Source organism: Entelurus aequoreus, linkage group LG15 (genome assembly GCF_033978785.1).
Source record: "Entelurus aequoreus isolate RoL-2023_Sb linkage group LG15, RoL_Eaeq_v1.1, whole genome shotgun sequence".
NCBI classification, from domain to species: Eukaryota; Metazoa; Chordata; class Actinopteri; order Syngnathiformes; family Syngnathidae; genus Entelurus; species Entelurus aequoreus.
The window spans coordinates 8,943,011-8,961,092 of NC_084745.1; the positions used below are offsets into that span (position 1 = coordinate 8,943,011).

At 38.4% G+C, this 18,082-nt stretch overlaps 2 protein-coding genes across 5 annotated transcripts in view; both read left to right on the plus strand.

Annotated features, from left to right (window-relative positions):
• Positions 1-1,832: 1,832 nt before the first annotated feature.
• LOC133629752 (neutral cholesterol ester hydrolase 1-like) lies at positions 1,833-9,922 on the plus strand. Its single transcript, XM_062020711.1, has 5 exons — positions 1,833-2,057; positions 2,477-2,699; positions 7,425-7,494; positions 7,572-7,743; positions 7,816-9,922. Exons 1-5 carry the CDS (start codon positions 1,923-1,925, stop codon positions 8,434-8,436), a joined length of 1,221 nt encoding a protein of 406 aa, XP_061876695.1. The 5' UTR covers positions 1,833-1,922; the 3' UTR covers positions 8,437-9,922.
• Positions 9,347-18,082, plus strand: part of tnfsf10 (TNF superfamily member 10) — a 74,163-nt gene continuing 65,427 nt past the window's right edge. The window contains exons 1-3 of one of the 4 annotated variants that reach the window (XM_062020716.1): positions 9,347-12,147; positions 13,685-13,838; positions 13,920-13,987. In XM_062020716.1, coding sequence (XP_061876700.1) covers positions 13,953-13,987 — 35 coding nt within the window. In that variant the 5' untranslated portion in view covers positions 9,347-12,147; positions 13,685-13,838; positions 13,920-13,952. Of the gene's footprint in view, positions 12,148-13,684; positions 13,988-18,082 lie in introns of all 4 variants that reach the window. The other 3 variants (XM_062020713.1, XM_062020714.1, XM_062020715.1) reach the window with 3 other exon arrangements.

Here is an 18,082-nt window from a genome sequence, read left to right on the forward strand (position 1 = left end):
CTTCCGTTCATTCTATTTCCAATTCTGAAACGCAAATCAAAAAACAAAATTAGGGCCGTTTTTCGATTTTTATTATATATGGCAGATTTTAAAACAAACAAGAGGTTTGATTTGCATTAAAATATTGCCATAAAATTGGATTGTGTGTAGTTTTCCTTTTATGGATTTTTATTTTTCCAGATAAACACAAAAATCGAATATATGTTCATCCAAATTGCAAAAATACGTGGTTATCTGTGTGGTGACAAATTGAACCGGAAGCAGTATTTTAGTATTTTCCTTTGCGTTCAGCATGTTTTAGCATAACGGTATCATCTTTGTTCAGCAGGAGTCCTATCGTTGTTTTAAAAAAGTGTCATTAAATAGACTGTCTAACTTTGGTTTCAGAAATGAAAATAGAAAAAATGGCCGGAAATGTGTTTTTGATATGCATTTAAGAATTGGAAATAGAATGAATGGAAGGTACACGGACCAAATACATAGAAAATAGTTTGATTTTCATTTTATATTTCACATAATAAATAATCCCCAGTAAACAAAACAAAGGAAACAAAGACCAAAACAGGTGTTTTTTGTATTTATTTGAAGACACCAGAATTGTATTTTCAAAGTAAAAGCGGGGGATCACTACGACGGTATCTGTGTACCTGAGAATCTGGCGAAAATGTATTTAGGAGCCCTACATAAAACTGATTTAAGACACGGCACAGAGACGACTGGCATCTACAGACACTGGAAAAAAAAAAGATGTTTTCTTTCATATTCCGACATCTAAACCGGAAGTAGCAACAGGTCGCGGACTAGCCATTCTGTTTTGTCTCCAATTTCATGTGATATGTGGGTAGACATTTCTGTAGATGTCAGTCCTCGTTGTTAAAACATAATTGATGTGTATGGCTCCAAATACATTTTTAGCCAGGCACGCGGGTACCGTAGTATCCCGCTTTTACTTTGAAAACAACAACTTCTGGTGTCAGAATATGAAAAACATCCGTTCTGGTCGTTTTTTTCCCGTTTCTGTTTACATGGGATTTAAATGTTTATTATATGAAATATAAAATAAAAATCAAACTATTTTTATTTGTTGTTTTTGCTCTTCGACGCCAAAGAGGAAACGTTTTGTTTTTAAATGGTCTTTTTTGTGTTTTTAAAATTGTATTTCTATAAACCAGTCGTTTTTCAATTATCATTCATGAAACTAAAATGAAAATGACCAAAGCATACACTGGATTTTTTTAAAACGGTTTTCATGTTATTCTCCAAATGTGTCTTTGAGAAGATGTATCACAAATTGAAACACGTCCATCCATCCATTTTATACCGCTTGTCCCTTTAAAATTGTTACATTGCAAAACATGGCAGGGTTAAAACACAACACTAGACTTACGTGCAGGCTAATTGAACAGTACTGAAAATGATCGGTAGGTGGCAGTGTTTAACTACTACTAATAAACTGCCACATACATATATAACACTGCTCATACTAATAACATGTAAACATGTCGTTTGTTAACTAGGTTGTTGAGTACATGTATGTATTATAAACTGCTCGAATGCATCCTTCCAAATCACCAACAAGGATTTAGGCAAAATACTAACTTTTCTAAATGCAATGCCGAACATTTTAAACGATTTTATGCGCAAATTGTGCTGTACAATACAACCAGAGAGCTGATTCCCCTGTAAAAACATCGTTACGCAAGGCGCGAACAATTTCCGCTGAGCATTTTTCAAAATAAGATCGTTTTTTGGCGTCCCGTTGCTCGCCTGCGCACCACATGAGCGCACAATCCTCACCCGGCTTTTATTTTGAAATCAGGGTTATTGCCCGGTGTTCGTCTGAACCCTGCACCCGGCAAGGGTGTTCCTAACCCCGCAGCGGAGCGAGGAGGCTGGAGCCCCCGGGTGCAGAGCCACCCGCCATGAGGCTGCGTTTCGCCGGAGCTGTGCTGCTGTCAGCGGCCGCCTACTACGTGTACTTGCCGCTGCCGAGTGGCGTGGGTGAGCCGTGGAAGCTGATGCTGCTGGACGCCCTCTTCCGGAGCTTCTTCCACGCGGTGAGCGCTTACATGACAGCTGGGGAGAGGATAGAGGGGTGGGGGGGGGGGGGGGGGTGTTTAGGTGCTTTTATTTTGGAAAGAAAATATGCTCATCCAAATGGCATGAAAATGGATTGACATTTTATTTTGATTGAAAAAAATACAGTTAAGCAGAGTAATTACGTATTAATAATACAAATAATTATTGACTAAATGACCATATATTTTAAATACTGTGTCTGCTGACTGGAACGTCACACAATGTTGGTGTGGGATTAAAAAAATGTTGTTTTTGTAACATTGTCACATGATTCCGCCATGCGACCTTTAACCTGCTTATCCCGTTTGGCCTGAATGCCGCGCCGCCGGTTCATCCCGTCATGCTAACCGTTGCCTTCCCATGATGCATCTGACCTCATTGACCCCCGTGTCTGCAGGGCGACGTGGCTCAGGCGCTGGGCGTGTGCCACCGCGTGCACTTCCTCAACAGGGTGGTGTCCTGGGTGGAGGTGATCGAGGCGCGCCCCGGCCCCATGGTGGACGTGAGCGACGCCACGCTGGGAGGCGTGCCGGCGCGCGTCTTCCGGGCCAAAGGGGGCGGGGACCTCAAAAGGGGGATCGTTTACTTCCATGGCGGAGGATGGAGCCTACTCAGCGCACGTGAGTAGAAACGAGCGTGCAGCTAAACTGGTGGTTGTCAATTATTTTCACGCCCCCCCTAAGCACAGAATTTTTTTTCACACCACCCCTGAAGTGAAGGTTTACTTTTTAATCTGTATGTGTCAAGATAGTTGTTTACAACACTAAAGATGCTATTACACCATTGCCTCTCACGCCCCCCCTAAGCACAGCATTTTTTTCACGACCCCCCTGAAGTGAATGTGTACTTTTTAATCTGTATGTGTCAAGATAGTTGTTTACAACACTAAAGAGGCTATTACGCCATTGCCTCTCACGCCCCCCAGCACATAATTTTTTTTCACGCCCCCCTAAAGTGAATGTTTACTTTTTAATCTGTATGTGTCAAGATAGTTGTTTACAACACTAAATATGCTATTATGCCATTGCCTCTCACGCCCCCTTAAGCATAGACATTGTTTTCATGCCCCCTGAAGTGAATGTTTACTTTTTAATCTGTATGTGTCAAGATAGTTGTTTACAACACTAAAGATGCTATTACGCCATTGCCTCTCACGCCCCCTTAAGCATAGACATTGTTTTCACGCCCCCCTGAAGTGAATGTTTACTTTTTAATCTGTATGTGTCAAGATAGTTGTTTACAACACTAAAGATGCTATTACGCCATTGCCTCTCACGCCGCCCCTAAGCACAGATTTTTTTTTCACGCCCCCCCTGAAGTGAATGTTTACTTTTTAATCTGTATGTGTCAAGATAGATGTTTACAACACTAAAGAGGCTATTACGCCATTGCCTCTCCCGCCCCCCAGCACATAATTTTTTTTCACGCCCCCCTAAAGTGAATGTTTACTTTTTAATCTGTATGTGTCAAGATAGTTGTTTACAACACTAAAGATGCTATTACGCCATTGTCTCTCACGCCCCCCTAAGCACATAATTTTTTTCGCGCCCCCCCCTGAAGTGAATGTTTACTTTTTAATCTGTATGTGTCAAGATAGTTGTTTACAACACTAAAGATGCTATTACGCCATTGTCTCGCACGCCCCCCCTAAGCACAGAATTTTTGTTCACGCCCCCCCTGAAGTGAATGTTTACTTTTTAATCTGTGTGTCAAGATAGTTGTTTACAACACTAAAGATGCTATCACGCCATTGCCTCTCACGCCCCCCCTAAGCACAGCATTTTTTTCACGCCCCCCCTGAAGTGAATGTTTACTTTTTAATCTGTATGTGTCAAGATAGTTGTTTACAACACTAAATATGCTATTACGCCATTGCCTCTCACGCCCCCTTAAGCATAGACATTGTTTTCACACCCCCCTGAAGCGAATGTTTACTTTTTAATCTGTATGTGTCAAGATAGTTGTTTACAACACTAAAGATGCTATTACGCCATTGCCTCTCACGCCGCCCCTAAGCACAGATTTTTTTTTCACGCCCCCCCTGAAGTGAATGTTTACTTTTTAATCTGTATGTGTCTAGATAGTTGTTTACAGCACTAAAGATGCTATCACGCCATTGCCTCTCACGCCCCCCTAAGCACAGCATTTTTTTTCACGCCCCCCCTGAAGTGAATGTTTACTTTTTAATCTGTATGTGTCAAGATAGTTGTTTTCAACACTAAATATGCTATTACGCCATTGCCTCTCACGCCCCTCTTAAGCATAGACATTGTTTTCACGCCCCCCCTGAAGTGAATGTTTACTTTTTAATCTGTATGTGTCAAGATAGTTGTTTACAACACTAAAGATGCTATTACGCCATTGCCTCTCACGCCCCCCCTAAACACATAATTTTTTTTCACACCCCCCTGAAGTGACTATTTACTTTTTAATCTGTATGTGTCAAGATAGTTCTTTACAACACTAAAGATGCTATTACGCCATTGCCTCTCACGTCCCCCCTAAGGACAGATTTTTTTTTCACCCCCCCCTGAAGTGAATGTTTACTTTTTAATCTGTATGTTTCAAGATAGTTGTTTACAACACTAAATATGCTATTACACCATTGCCCCTCACGCCCCCCCAAGCACAGAATTTTTTTCACGCCCCCCCTGAAGTGAATATTCATTTTCTTAACTGTATGTGTCAAGGTAGTTCTTTACTAACGCTAAATAATCTATTACTCATTGCCTCTCATGCCCCCCTATTTAAGAAACTTCTTCTCAGTTAAAAAAAAATTAGGAGACAGAATTTTTCTTCACGTCCCCCTCCGAAGTAAATATATATATTTTTTAACTATGTGTCAAGGTAGTTCTTTACTAACACTAAATAATTTATTACGTCATTGCCTCTCACGCCCCCCCTATTTAAGAAACTTGTTGTCCAGTAAAAAAAAATTAGGAGACATAATTTTTCTTCACCCCCCCTGAAGTAAATTTTTTTTTTTTTAACTATGTGTCAAGGTAGTTCTTTACTAACACTAAATAATCTATTACGTCATTGCTTCTCACGCCCCCCCTATTTAAGAAACTTGTTCTCAGTAAAAAAAATGTAGGAGACATAATTTTTCTTCATGCCCCCCCTGAAGTAAATATTTATATTTTTAACTATGTGTCAAGGTAATTCTTTACTAACATTAAATAATCTATTACGTCATTGCCTCTCACGCCCCCCTATTTAAGAAACTTGTTCTCAGTAAAAAAAAATTAGGGGACATAATTATTCTTCACGTCCCCCCTGAAGTAAATATTTATTTTTTTAACAATGTGTCAAGGTAGTTCTTTACTAACACTAAATAATCTATTACATCATTGCCTCTCACGCCCCCTATTTAAGAAGCACTGCATTAATTTGGCTGACAGTTACATTTTTATTGGGAGACATCATTTTTTTCACAGCCCCCTGAAGTTTATGTTGATTTTTTTTGCCTCTCACGCCCCCGAAACTTGTTCTCAGTAAAACATTTTTAGGAGACATAATTATTCTTCGCGCCCCCCTGAAGTAAATGGTAATTTTTGTAACTATGTGTCAAGGTAGTTCTTTACTAACACTAAAGAATCTATTACGTCATTGCCTCTCACGCCCCCCTATTTAAGAAACTTGTTCACAGTAAAAAAAATTTAGGAGACATAATTTTTCTTCACGCCCCCCCTGAAGTAAATATTATTATTTTTAACTATGTGTCAAGGTAGTTCTTTACTAACACTAAAGAATCTATTACGTCATTGCCTCTCACGCCCCTTTATTTAAGAAACTTGTTCTCAGTAAAAAAAATTTAGGAGACATAATTTTTCTTCACGCCCCCTGAAGTAAATATTATTTTTTTTAACTATGTGTCAAGGTAGTTCTTTACCATCGCTAAATAATCTATTTCTCATTGCCTCTCGCGGCCCCCCTATTTACGAAACTTGTTGTCAGTAAAAAAAATTTAGGAGACATAATTTTTCTTCACGACCCCCCTGAAGTAAATATTATTTTTTTTAACTATGTGTCAAGGTAGTTCTTTACTAACACTAAATAATCTATTACGTCATTGCCTCTCACGCCCCCCTATTTAAGAAACTTGTTCTCAGTCAAAAAAATGTAGGAGACATAATTATTCTTCACGTCCCCCCTGAAGTAAATATTCATTTTTTTAACTATGTGTCAAGGTAGTTCTTTACCATCGCTAAATAATCTATTACTCATTACCTCTCACGGCCCCCCTATTTAAGAAACTTATTGTCAGTAAAAACATTTTAGGAGACATCATTTTTCTTCACGTCCCCCCTGAAGTAAATATTGATTTTTTTAACTATGTGTCAAGGTAATTCTTTACTAACATTAAATAATCTATTACGCCATTGCCTCTCACACCCCCCTATTTAAGAAACTTGTTTTCAGTAAAAAAAAATTTTAGGAGACATAATTTTTCTTCATGCCCCCCCTGAAGTAAATATTTATTTTTTAAAACTATGTGTCAAGGTAGTTCTTTACTAATACTAAAGAATCTATTACGTCATTGCCTCTCACGCCCCCCTATTTAAGAAACTTGTTCTCAGTAAAAAAAAATTTAGGAGACATAATTTTTCTTCACGCCCCCCCTGAAGTAAATATTTTTTTTTTTTAACTATGTGTCAAGGTAATTCTTTACTAACATTAAATAATCTATTACGCCATTGCCTCTCACACCCCCCTATTTAAGAAACTTGTTTTCAGTAAAAAATTTTTTAGGAGACATAATTTTTCTTCATGCCCCCCCCCCTGAAGTAAATATTTATTTTTTAAAACTATGTGTCAAGGTAGTTCTTTACTAACACTAAATAATCTATTACGTCATTGCCTCTCACGCCCCCCTATTTAAGAAACTTGTTCTCAGTAAAAAAAAAATTAGGAGACATAATTTTTCTTCACGCCCCCCCTGAAGTAAATATTTTTTTTTTTTAACTATATGTCAGGGTAATTCTTTACTAACACTAAATAATCTATTACATCATTGCCTCTCACGCCCCCCCCCTATTTAAGAAGCACTGCATTAATTTTGTTGACCGTTACATTTTTATTGGGAGACAACATTTTTTTCACACCGCCCTGAAGTTTATGTTAATTTATTTTGCCTCTCACGCCCCCCGGCCCCTTCCCCTCCCACTCCACACGCATATAATGGGGTCCTCCCCCCCAGGGAGGCCTGCCCCACTATTTGAGAAGCACTGAGCTAAACACACACAGGTCCAAGGTCAGTTACCCAGGTTGTTTTTGTGTCATTTGCAAGCATGGCCTCCAGGGGGCGCTGTTGTTGAGCGTTCCACGGTCTCTCTCCCTCACAGGGATGCGCTCGTATGACCGTCTGTGCCGCAAGATGGCGGAGGACCTGGACGCCGTGGTCATGTCGGTGGAGTAAGTTTCCACAGCATCGCTGCGTATCAAACGCCCTCTGGTGTCTGCAGGAGTGAGTGACACCCTTGTTGCCATAGCTACCGTCTGGCGCCAGAGGCCGTGTTCCCGGATCAGTATCATGACGCGTTGGCGGCGGCGCGGGCCTTCCTGTCCGATCCGGTCCTGGAGCGCTACCGCCTGGATCCGGAGCGGCTGTGTGTCTCCGGAGATAGCTCCGGAGGAAACCTGGCGGCGGCGGTGGCACAGGAAGTAAGACAAACGTTGTCTCGTGGTCGCAGTAGAAACACGGAAACGCCATCCTGTGTGTGATTGTGTCCTCAGCTGGGCTCTGATGGCGGTCTCACGGCGAGGTTCAAGGCTCAGGCGCTGATCTACCCGGTCCTTCAGGCCCTGGACTTCCACACGCCGTCCTACCAGCAGAACCAGGCGGTCCCCATCCTCTACAGACCCCGCATGGCCCACTTCTGGCTCCTCTACCTGGGTGCCGACCCCTCCCTGGAGGCGGCGCTGCTCGCCAACAACCACAGCGCCCTGGACCAGCCCGCCATCGGCGCCGCCACGCGCTCCAAGCTGGACTGGACCGCCCTTCTGCCGAGCGCACGCCAAAAGAGCTTCCTGCCGGTCCGGGCGGAGAGGGGATCGCCGGGGTTGCTGGACGAGGTGCCGGCGCTGCTCGACGCCCGGGCGGCGCCGCTGCTGGCGGAGCAGGCGGTTCTGGGGAGGACGCCGAAAGCGTACGTGATGACGTGCGAGTTTGACGTCCTGAGAGACGACGGGTTGATGTACGCCAGGCGACTGCGGGACGCCGGCGTCACGGTCACCAGCGACCACTACGAGGACGGCTTCCACGGCTGCATGGCGTTCGCTTATCTGCCCGTCATGTCCAGCGTGGGGCACCGCAGCATGGACAACTACATCCGCTGGCTGGACCACAACCTCTAAATCAGGGGGGGCCCAAACCTTTTCTAAGGATGCGGGGGCCATTTTGGTGGGAATCACCCTCGAAACCAGTACAATATCTAGTTTTTTTGCTAAGAACTAGAAAATGCAATTTCCGTAGAGATTTTTGTGTCGTTGCTAAGGAGCCAACAAAGAACTAAAATGCTAACGTTAGCACGCTGGCTAGGTAGCATCAAGTAACAAAAAATATGAGCTTAAAAAAGCTATCATGCTAATAGTACTATGTTGACATGCTAACAATAGCATGCTTAGAGTGAAATACCAAAATATATGCCACTGAGGTGTATACCTGCTAAATTAGCTAAAAAAAAAGCTAGCATGCTAAAATGTTAACGGTAATATACGTCAATTACCAAATTTTACTCTGAGTTGTGTACCTGAAAAATTGGTTTAAAATGCTATCATGCTAACTAGAGGTGTCCGATAATATCCGATAAATGCTTTAAAATGTAATATCGGAAATTATCGGTATTGTTTTTTTTAATTATCGGTATCGTTGTTTTGTTTTTTTTTGTTTGTTTTTTTAAATCAACATAAAAAACACAAGATACCCTTCAATTAGTGCACCAACCCAAAAAACCTCCCTCCCCCATTTACACTCATTCACACAAAAGGGTTGCTTCTTTCTGTTATTAATATTCTGGTTCCTACATTATATATCAATATATATCAATACAGTCTGCAAGGGATACAGTCCGTAAGCACACAGGATTGTGCGTGCTGCTGGTCCACTAATAGTACTAACCTTTAACAGTTAATTTTACTCATTTTCATTAATTACTAGTCTCTATGTAACTGTTTTTATATTGTTTTACTTTGTTTTTTATTCAAGAAAATGTTTTTAATTTATTTATCTTATTTTATTTGATTAATTTTTTTAAAAAAGGACCTTATCTTCACCATACCTGGTTGTCCGAATTAGGCATAATAATGTGTTAATTCCACAACTGTATATATCGGTATCGGTTGATATCGGTGTCTGTAATTAAGAGTTGGACAATATCGGATATCGGCAAAAAAGCCATTATCGGACATTCCTAATGCTAACGTTAGCATGCATGAAGTACCAAAATATGAATAAGGTGTACAACTATAAAATTAGCTAAAAAAAAAAGCTAGCATCCTAAGTATCGTTAAACAAGTAACAAAATATTTGACGCTGAGGTGTATATCTGTAAAATTAGCAAAAAAGCTAACATGCTAAATTGTTACCTGTAGCATACGTCAATTACCAAAATAAATTACTCTGAGGTGTTTACCTGAAAAATTGGTTTAAAATGCTATCATGCTAACATTAGCATGCATCAAGTTACAAAATATGAATAAGGTGTACGCCTACAAAATTTGCTAAAAAAAAAAAAAGCTAGGATACTAAGTAGGTGTGTGGGAAAAAATCGATTTGAATTCGAATCGCGATTCTCACGTTGTGCGATTCAGAATCGATTCTCATTTTTAAAAAATTGATTTTTTTACATTTTTTTTTCATTTTTTTAATTTATTAATCAATCCAACAAAACAATACACAGCAATACCATAACAATGCAATCCCATTCCAAAACCAAACCCGACCCAGCAACACTCAGAACTGCAATAAACAGAGCAATTGAGAGGAGACACAAATACCACACAGAACAAACCAAAAGTAGTGAAACAAAAATGAATATTATCAACAACAGTATCAATATTAGTTACAATTTCAACATAGCAGTGATTAAAAATCCCTCATTGACATTATCATTAGACATTTATAAAAAGAACAATGGCTTACACTTGCATCGCATCTCATAAGCTTGACAACACACTGTGTCCAATATTTTCACAAAGATAAAATAAGTCATATTTTTGGTTCCTTTAATAGTTAAAACAAAGTTACATTATTGCAATCAGTTGATAAAACATTGTCCTTACAATTATAAAAGCTTTTTTAGAAAAATCTACTACTCTGCTTGCATGTCAGCAGACTGGGGTAGATCCTGCTGAAATCCTACGTATTGAATGAATAGAGAATCCTTTTGAATCGGGAAAATATCGTTTTTGAATCGAGAATCGCGTTGAATAAAAAAAAATCGATTTTGAATCGAATCGTGACCCCAAGAATCGATATTGAATCGAATCGTGGGACACCCAAAGATTAGCAGCCCAAATGCTAACAATAGCATGCTTAGAGTGAAATACCAAAATATATGCCACTGAGGTGTATACCTGCTAAATTAGTTTAAAAAAGCTAGCATGCTAAAATATTAACAGTAATATACAGCAATTACCAAAATATTTTACTCTGAGGTGTGTACCTGAACAATTGGTTTAAAATGCTATCAGGCTAACGTTAGCATGCATCAAGTACCAAAATATGAATAAGGTGTACACCTACTAAAATTAGCTAAAAAAAAAAAAAGCTAGCATACTAAGTATCGTTAAACAAGTAACAAAATATTTGACGCTGAGGTGTATATCTTTAAATTAGCAAAAAAGCTAGCATGCTAAAATGTTACCTATAACATACGTCAATGACCAAAATATATTACTCTGAGGTGTTTAAAATTGGTTTAAAATGCTATCATGCTAACGTTAGCATGCATCAAGTACCAAAATATGAATGAGTATACCTACTAAATTTGCTAAAAATAAGCTAGCATACTAAGTATCGTTAATCACGTAACTAAATATTTGACGCTGAGGCGTATACTTGGCAAAAAAACTAGCATGCTAATATTAAAATGCTAACAATTGCGCCGCGAGCTGTTGAAAAGTTAGCCACAGTTTGGCCAAAATGAAGCAAAAGCAAACATCTATGATGTCATCTCAGTGTCTGGCGATGATGATGACATCGACTAGCACACATGTTTGATTGACAGATGCTGCCTGCAGCCAGGATCAAAACCCTGATTAAAAACTCAAATCAACAAAAACTGTTGACGAAGTGAACCCGACCCAGAAAATGATTGACACTTTCTTTTATTCCTTTACTGGAAACTTCCGGCTTTTTTGTTGTTTTTCGTTTTCCTTCTTTGTCCAAGTTGGCCTTTAACTTGGAACACTTCATGTCACATGAAACAATGAGCCATGGAAATATGCTTTGATCAACACACACACACACACACACACACTCATATACATACAGACACACAGAACACACACACACACTGATATACATACACACACACTTTTATTCAATAATGTGTGTCACAGTTCACAGATTGTGCAATACTGTAATACGCGCAAATGCACTACTGGCTCACTTAGACTAATTTTTTAAATATAAAAATACCACTGGTAATAGTTGTAATTATAATAATGATCTTTTTTGTTGTACTAATGTTTATTTTTTATTATTTTGTGCATTTTATAACATTATTTTAATCGTAGTGTGACGCACTTTAACTTGAACGTAAAATCAGTTTATGTACAACCTGCATGACGCATGCGCGGATTACTACTACAAATCCCAGAATGCAATGCGATAGGTTATGTCACGTGACTTAGCGGCACCCCGATAGTGCAGTCGCTAATTAGCGTTTATTTAGCTCCTTTTAGTAACGTAGCGTTGTGACTCAACCATTGTACGTTTTTATTCATTATAAACACGATTTGGACACTTCCATTGGTCTTCTAAATTGCGTGGCGAGTTCGCTATCTTTTTAAAGCGTGTTTGCTAGCTAGCTTACTCGGCTAACCAAGTGCTTGGCGAAATGAGTGAGTAATCATCTTCTTTTTTTTTTTGCCTCTATGTTTAGTTTGTAACTATATGTAACGTTAAACTACCTAATGTTCAAAAATATGGTCACTGAAGACACACAAAAACTTCACCACAACAAGTCACTCAACACGCCTTAGAGCAGACCTGGGCAAAGTAAGGCCCGGGGGCCACATGTGGCCCGTTAAGCTTTTCAATCTGGCCCGCCAGGCATTCCCAAATAATTTTTTTTGATCTTTAAGATGGAAAGTGTAGCTGCCATTATGATGTGCAGTGATGTTTTCTAATGACCGTAAGTCTTGAACTGTACAAAGTATTTCAATGGTTGGAATCTGCGCTTATGGCTGATATACTAGTTACTATGGTAATCTAATTAGTTACTATGGTCATCTAATTAGTTACTATGGTAATCTACGTCACAGCAGCTCAGACGAGGCACCAAGCAGTGTGGGCAGGAAGCGTTTCCACAGACGCAGAAGGAGATTTTCACAACAAAGTTCTAAAGCTTAGTGATGTATCAGATTGTAGGTGGGTTTATTTTGTACCCTTCGTGTTCATATTTCACCGTTTGTTGCGTTTCAGTTGATCGTAAAATATGTCGATCCAAAGGGGGTGTGACATTCATATTTTGTCAATATTCAGTGTTTTATCGTTCACAGAAAAATTTAAAATTCCATTATGTTTTTTAAGGCGGTCTGTCATAACGTTTTTAGCATTCAATCAGACATTATTGTGAGGTTTTGTATTAGTGTTCTTAAAAATAGATATACCGGCCCCCAGACACATTTTTTTCTCTAAATGTGGCCCCTGAGTCAAAATAATTGCCCAGGCCTGCTTTAGAATATTAGGGACACCTGCACAGGCAGTAATAGCTTTGATTTTTGTGTTGTTTTTTAAAAAAAATGTTTGATCCACTTTTAAACTATTTCACTATGGCTTTTGAATGTTACCTGACACTATTATACCTCAAGCGGTAGAGGTCAAAGGCCACTTGTAACTCATGTTCCTCACCAGGTCATGTGACCCGCCGGGACCGGAGGTGTTTGTAGTGTGTTTTTAAAGTCCTGTAAAAGATGACATGACGTTTCGGCGGGTACCAAAAGAACACACTGGCATGTTTGTCTTGACTACTGTCCTTGTGGCTTCACTGCGGGTCATTGAAGGCCTCGCAGGCAGCTGCAGCTGGTTCCGATCCAGTGGACCACTTCAGATCTTTTCACCCGTTTCCTGTGTGTGTCACACGGCCCCTGGTCTGAAATATGACTGTGGCTTCGATAAATGGTGGATGTCCCAGAGTAGCGCTCTGATGTGCTGAATTATGAACTGTCCACTCGGATCATCTGGAACTGAGCTCTGCATGTGTGGGACTGACTTAAAAAGTGGAGCTTTGTTCCCAGTGTTCATTTCCATTCAATGTTGAAGAACTGGGCCTTCTTTTGGACTATTGATCTTTTTTGTGCGTCTCCTTTTGTCAAAAGATCCAATAAATGTGAGGAGTTACTGATTAGTGACTTGCTGTTGTCTTTCCTTGTCAAGTCCAGGCTCGCAGACACTGGAGATACTCGCTCGTCAAGTCATGTGACCTACAAAGACCGCAGCGCCTCTCCTGATAGACAAGTTTGGCTCCGCCCATTCGGGCGTTTGTGGCTTTAGCTTGCACTATGGCTTGCCATGTGTGGCACACGTGATGGTTTGCAGACGATGCTCCGGGGTTCCGAAATATAATTTGCTTGTTTGTGCTCAGTTTGACCAATGTTTCCTGTTGTTGCAGTTTGGCCCGATAACCACAGCTGTTGTGGACTGAATGTCAAAAAAAGGAAGGAACGCTTGCTTGTTCAGGTAACCCAACCCACCTTTTTCGACAAGTTAATTGAAACAAGGGGTCCCCAAACTACGCCACGCGGGCAAGATATGGCCCACCAGCGTCCAAAATCCGGCCCGCGAGTACTCCCAGTAAAAAATAAATACATTTTTAAAAAAAATAAATATATATATATATATATATATATATATATATATATATATATATATATATATATATATATATATATTTTTCTATTTATTTTTTTAAAAATATCATTAAAAAAAAATATATATATATATAAATATATATATATTTTTTATTATAATATTTTTAATCTGTCCTTTCTAGCCCATCCATCAATACATTTTCTACCGCTTGTAAAAAAAAATATGAAAGGACAGATTAAAAATATAATACTTTTTTTTTTATATATATATATTTATTTATTTTATTTAATTTTAATTTTTTTAATTTTTTTATTTATTTAAAAAAAACAACTTATTTTTTTATTTATTTTAATTTTATTTATTTATTATTATATTTTTAATCTGTCCTTCCTAGCCCATCCATCAATACATTTTCTTGTAAAAAAAAAAATGAAGACAGATTAAAAATATTATATTAAAAAAAACCACTATATATATATATATATATATATATTTTATTTTTTTTTATATATATATTTTTAAACTTTAATTTTTATTTTATTACATTTTTTATTTAATTTTTTTTAATTTAAAAATTAAAAAATATTTTTTTAAATTTATTTATTTATTTATTTATTTATTTATTTATTTATTTATTATTATAATATTTTTTATCTGTCCTTTCTAGCCCATCCATCAATCCATTTTCTACCGCTTGTTACTCTCGGGGTTTCTTAGCCACTTAGGCTAATCATATTGTCTAAAAATGCATTTTCCCATCGATAACGTGATGTCATCACGCTCGCGCCGCACACCAAGCAACTTTTTTTAACCCCATGCAGCCCCTGCGTCAAAAAGTTTGGGGACCCCTCATCTAAACCAGTCAAAATATACTTTTTAATAAAGTAAATATAAAAATACTTCCTGAATGTTTCAAACCACACATTGCTTTTTTTGGACTCATATTTTGCACTAGCCAAAACATTTTTTAATTCTTAAAAGGCAATAAAACAACACACAAAAGGCCCTTTTCCATCAAAAGTTCAGGAACATCAGGTTCCTGGGACCTCTCGTTCCTGGATCTATAGGTTCCTATAGAAGTGTGTGGTTTCTGTTTCCACCGCATTTCACAGTTCAGGGTAGTTTATACAAATCCGGCTGAGGACGTATGGAGGAGTGGTTTACTATACTTCTATACCAGAGGGCCACATCGCGGTTATGTTTGGCCCCAGGGGGCCGCTTCTAACAGTCAATACTAATATTACTACACAATTTTTTAATGCATTTTATTAGTAGATTTTTTTTAGACTAAAATGTCAAATATGTTAAGTTGCAATAATTTCACCTCAAAATGTAGTGTATATTACTGTAAATGAAAAAACAGTACTGCTGTTTTTATGGTAAAAAAGGCAGCTCAGTTGCCAGAATTTTACTGCAAAAGTTACATTTGTTTTTTACAGTAAATAAAAAAAACTGCAATTTACAATAAAATTTTGGCACTGAGCTGCCAGTTTGATAGTTTTTTTTACCGTAAATCAACAAGTGTAGATTTTTCGGTGTATTACTATAAATGCCAAAACGGCACCACACTTTATTACAGTAAAAAAAGTAAATGTTTGTTTCATTTAGAGAAAAATGCTGTAAAAACCACAGTAAATTTCACAATTTTACCGTGAAATCTATTGCTAATTTTACATTGCACAATTTGATGGATAACTTGCTTTGAAATTATTATTATTAGTATTTATTTATATTAAAAAATGGTTTGAATGTTTGATAATATATTTTTGCATAATTAGACAATATTTAAGTTAACATAATTTGCGATTACATGGAGTACATATAATTTTTTTTCTCCCAAAATAGAAATAAATAATACATTTACTAAGAAAAGTTACAGTACTTTATTGATACATATTATTTCCAGGCATTCGTGGGCCAAATAAAATGAAGTGGGGGGCCCCCTGGCCTTGAGTTTGACATCTGTGTTCTATACTGATGACATGTAGATAAACAGACTATATTAGCCCACAGTTATTTTACTAAAAAGTAAATAAATGAAATAAAAAAACAATATGATTTCCAGAATAGAATGTACCGAATTGTTCATAAAAAGTCAGGCTTTTGTCCGCAATGTCCATCAGTCAGAAAGTCGTCCTCTCAGTAAATAATGAATTCACGAGGGTCCATTTCAGCTGTAAATAACAATATATAAAGAATAAATGTCAGTGTTTACTTCGGGGCAACAACACGAACACACCGGCTTTAGCTTTAGCTTGTTAGCGTTAGCATTCTGTTCACTCCGGCTGAGGCTAATAACTACACAAATGTAGTGTTACTGACTACTTTTACAACATTTAATAAAGTAAATAGTTCACATGTGATGTTATTTACCTTTGTTCCACTCGTGTACTGCCTCCTTTTATTGCACATTTCTCCAAAAAAGTCTTGAGTAGTACCCAGCTGAGGTCGTTGTTTTGAGTCCGGCTACATACTCTACTGTAAATACTGTTTGTTTAAAAGAGTTTGTCTGTTTCTTTTAGCTCCGCATATCGAAATTAAGTGTGTCAAAAATAATAAACAATAAACTGCATATAGTTAAGACTACGGCTGAGTAAACACACTGCAAGACAAGTTCTTCAGCACAAAGATGCCCCGCGAAAGGAACTTTTGCTCTTTTTTTCCCTCCGTTGTCAAGTTTGTTGATATAGAAACTCATAAGAAATAAACAAGTCGTCTAGCAAATGGTGGTCCTGTATTCGATATATAAGGTTTATGAACGCCACCAACTGTGTTCAACTAGTCAGTGTTTTACATCACATCCCACCCCCAATAAGGTTCAGGAACCTTCCACAAAAGTCCCACCTAGGTGGCAGGAACTTTGAGTTCCTGAACAACTAAAACTTCTCGGGCAGTTTTTGGTGGAGACACAGGGAACTTTATTTTCCAGCGTAAATGGGAAAGTTCTTGTAAACGTTCCTGCGGTGGAAAAGGTCAGCACTGTGGACTGCTGACTAAATGATCACCAGATCTCGATCAGCTTGTCCACAATGGTTGTGATGCCGGGCACAAAATGGCTGCGCGACAGTCACACAATTGGTAAATGAAACGGTCGTACACCTAAGCATATTTTTATTCAGTCTGTGGTTCGTACATCGAAAAGTTTGTACAAATAAGGGGTTTGTAAATCAAAGTTCCACTGTGTCTATAGTGGAATAAAAGAAATGGAGTGAATCCTCTTGTCAGTCATTCACTATCTTTGTCTTTGCAGAGCCACTAGCATACACACACAGAAATGTAAGGTAATAGAGTGCAAATGATCCGGATCAGGCCCTAAATCTCATCAGTTGTTGGTTATCTAATTTCTGACATTTTCCTAAAAGGTTAATAAAAAAATCAGCTGATAATCTTTTGAGTTATTTTGCTAAATAACTAACAAACCAACACAGACAAACCAACGGCAACAATTAAATAATCTCCTGGCGGAGGTAACAATTGGACACCGGCCTCCTTTGAGTGTGGTTGTCTGGTGTCAAGTAACCCCGTTCCTAACCAAAACCTTAACCCTTATCCCAGCCCCAAACAAACCCTAATCTCAGTCCTAACCAAAACTAACCCCAAACCCTGACCATTATCCCTATCTCAAAGAAAACCCTAAACTCAGTCCTAACCAAAACTACCCTGGCCCTATAACCCTGACCCCAACTGTAACCAAAACCATACCCCCTTACTCCAGCCTTACACAAAACTCTAATCTCAGTCCTAACCAAAACTAACCCTAACCCTATAATCGTGACCATAACTCCAACTGTAGCAAAAACCTTAATCCTAATTCGAGTCTGAATTTAAAATCGAAACCTATCCCTATCATCCAAATCCCGAACCTAACGCACATCGTAATCTAGCCCTAACCTTTATCCCAGCCTTAAATAAAACATTAATCCTTAACCAAAACTCTCACTTGCGCTTTATAACCCTAGGGCT

What these genes read in the sequence shown, in the direction of transcription:
- LOC133629752 (XM_062020711.1), top strand. Translation starts at nt 1,923, where the DNA reads ATGAGGCTGCGTTTCGCCGGAGCTGTGCTGCTGTCAGCGGCCGCCTAC. An exon ending in GCCGTGGTCATGTCGGTGGA is followed by an intron (nt 7,495 to 7,571) that starts GTAAGTTTCCAC and finishes TTGTTGCCATAG; the next exon opens with CTACCGTCTGGCGCCAGAGG. An exon ending in CGGCGGCGGTGGCACAGGAA is followed by an intron (nt 7,744 to 7,815) that starts GTAAGACAAACG and finishes TTGTGTCCTCAG; the next exon opens with CTGGGCTCTGATGGCGGTCT.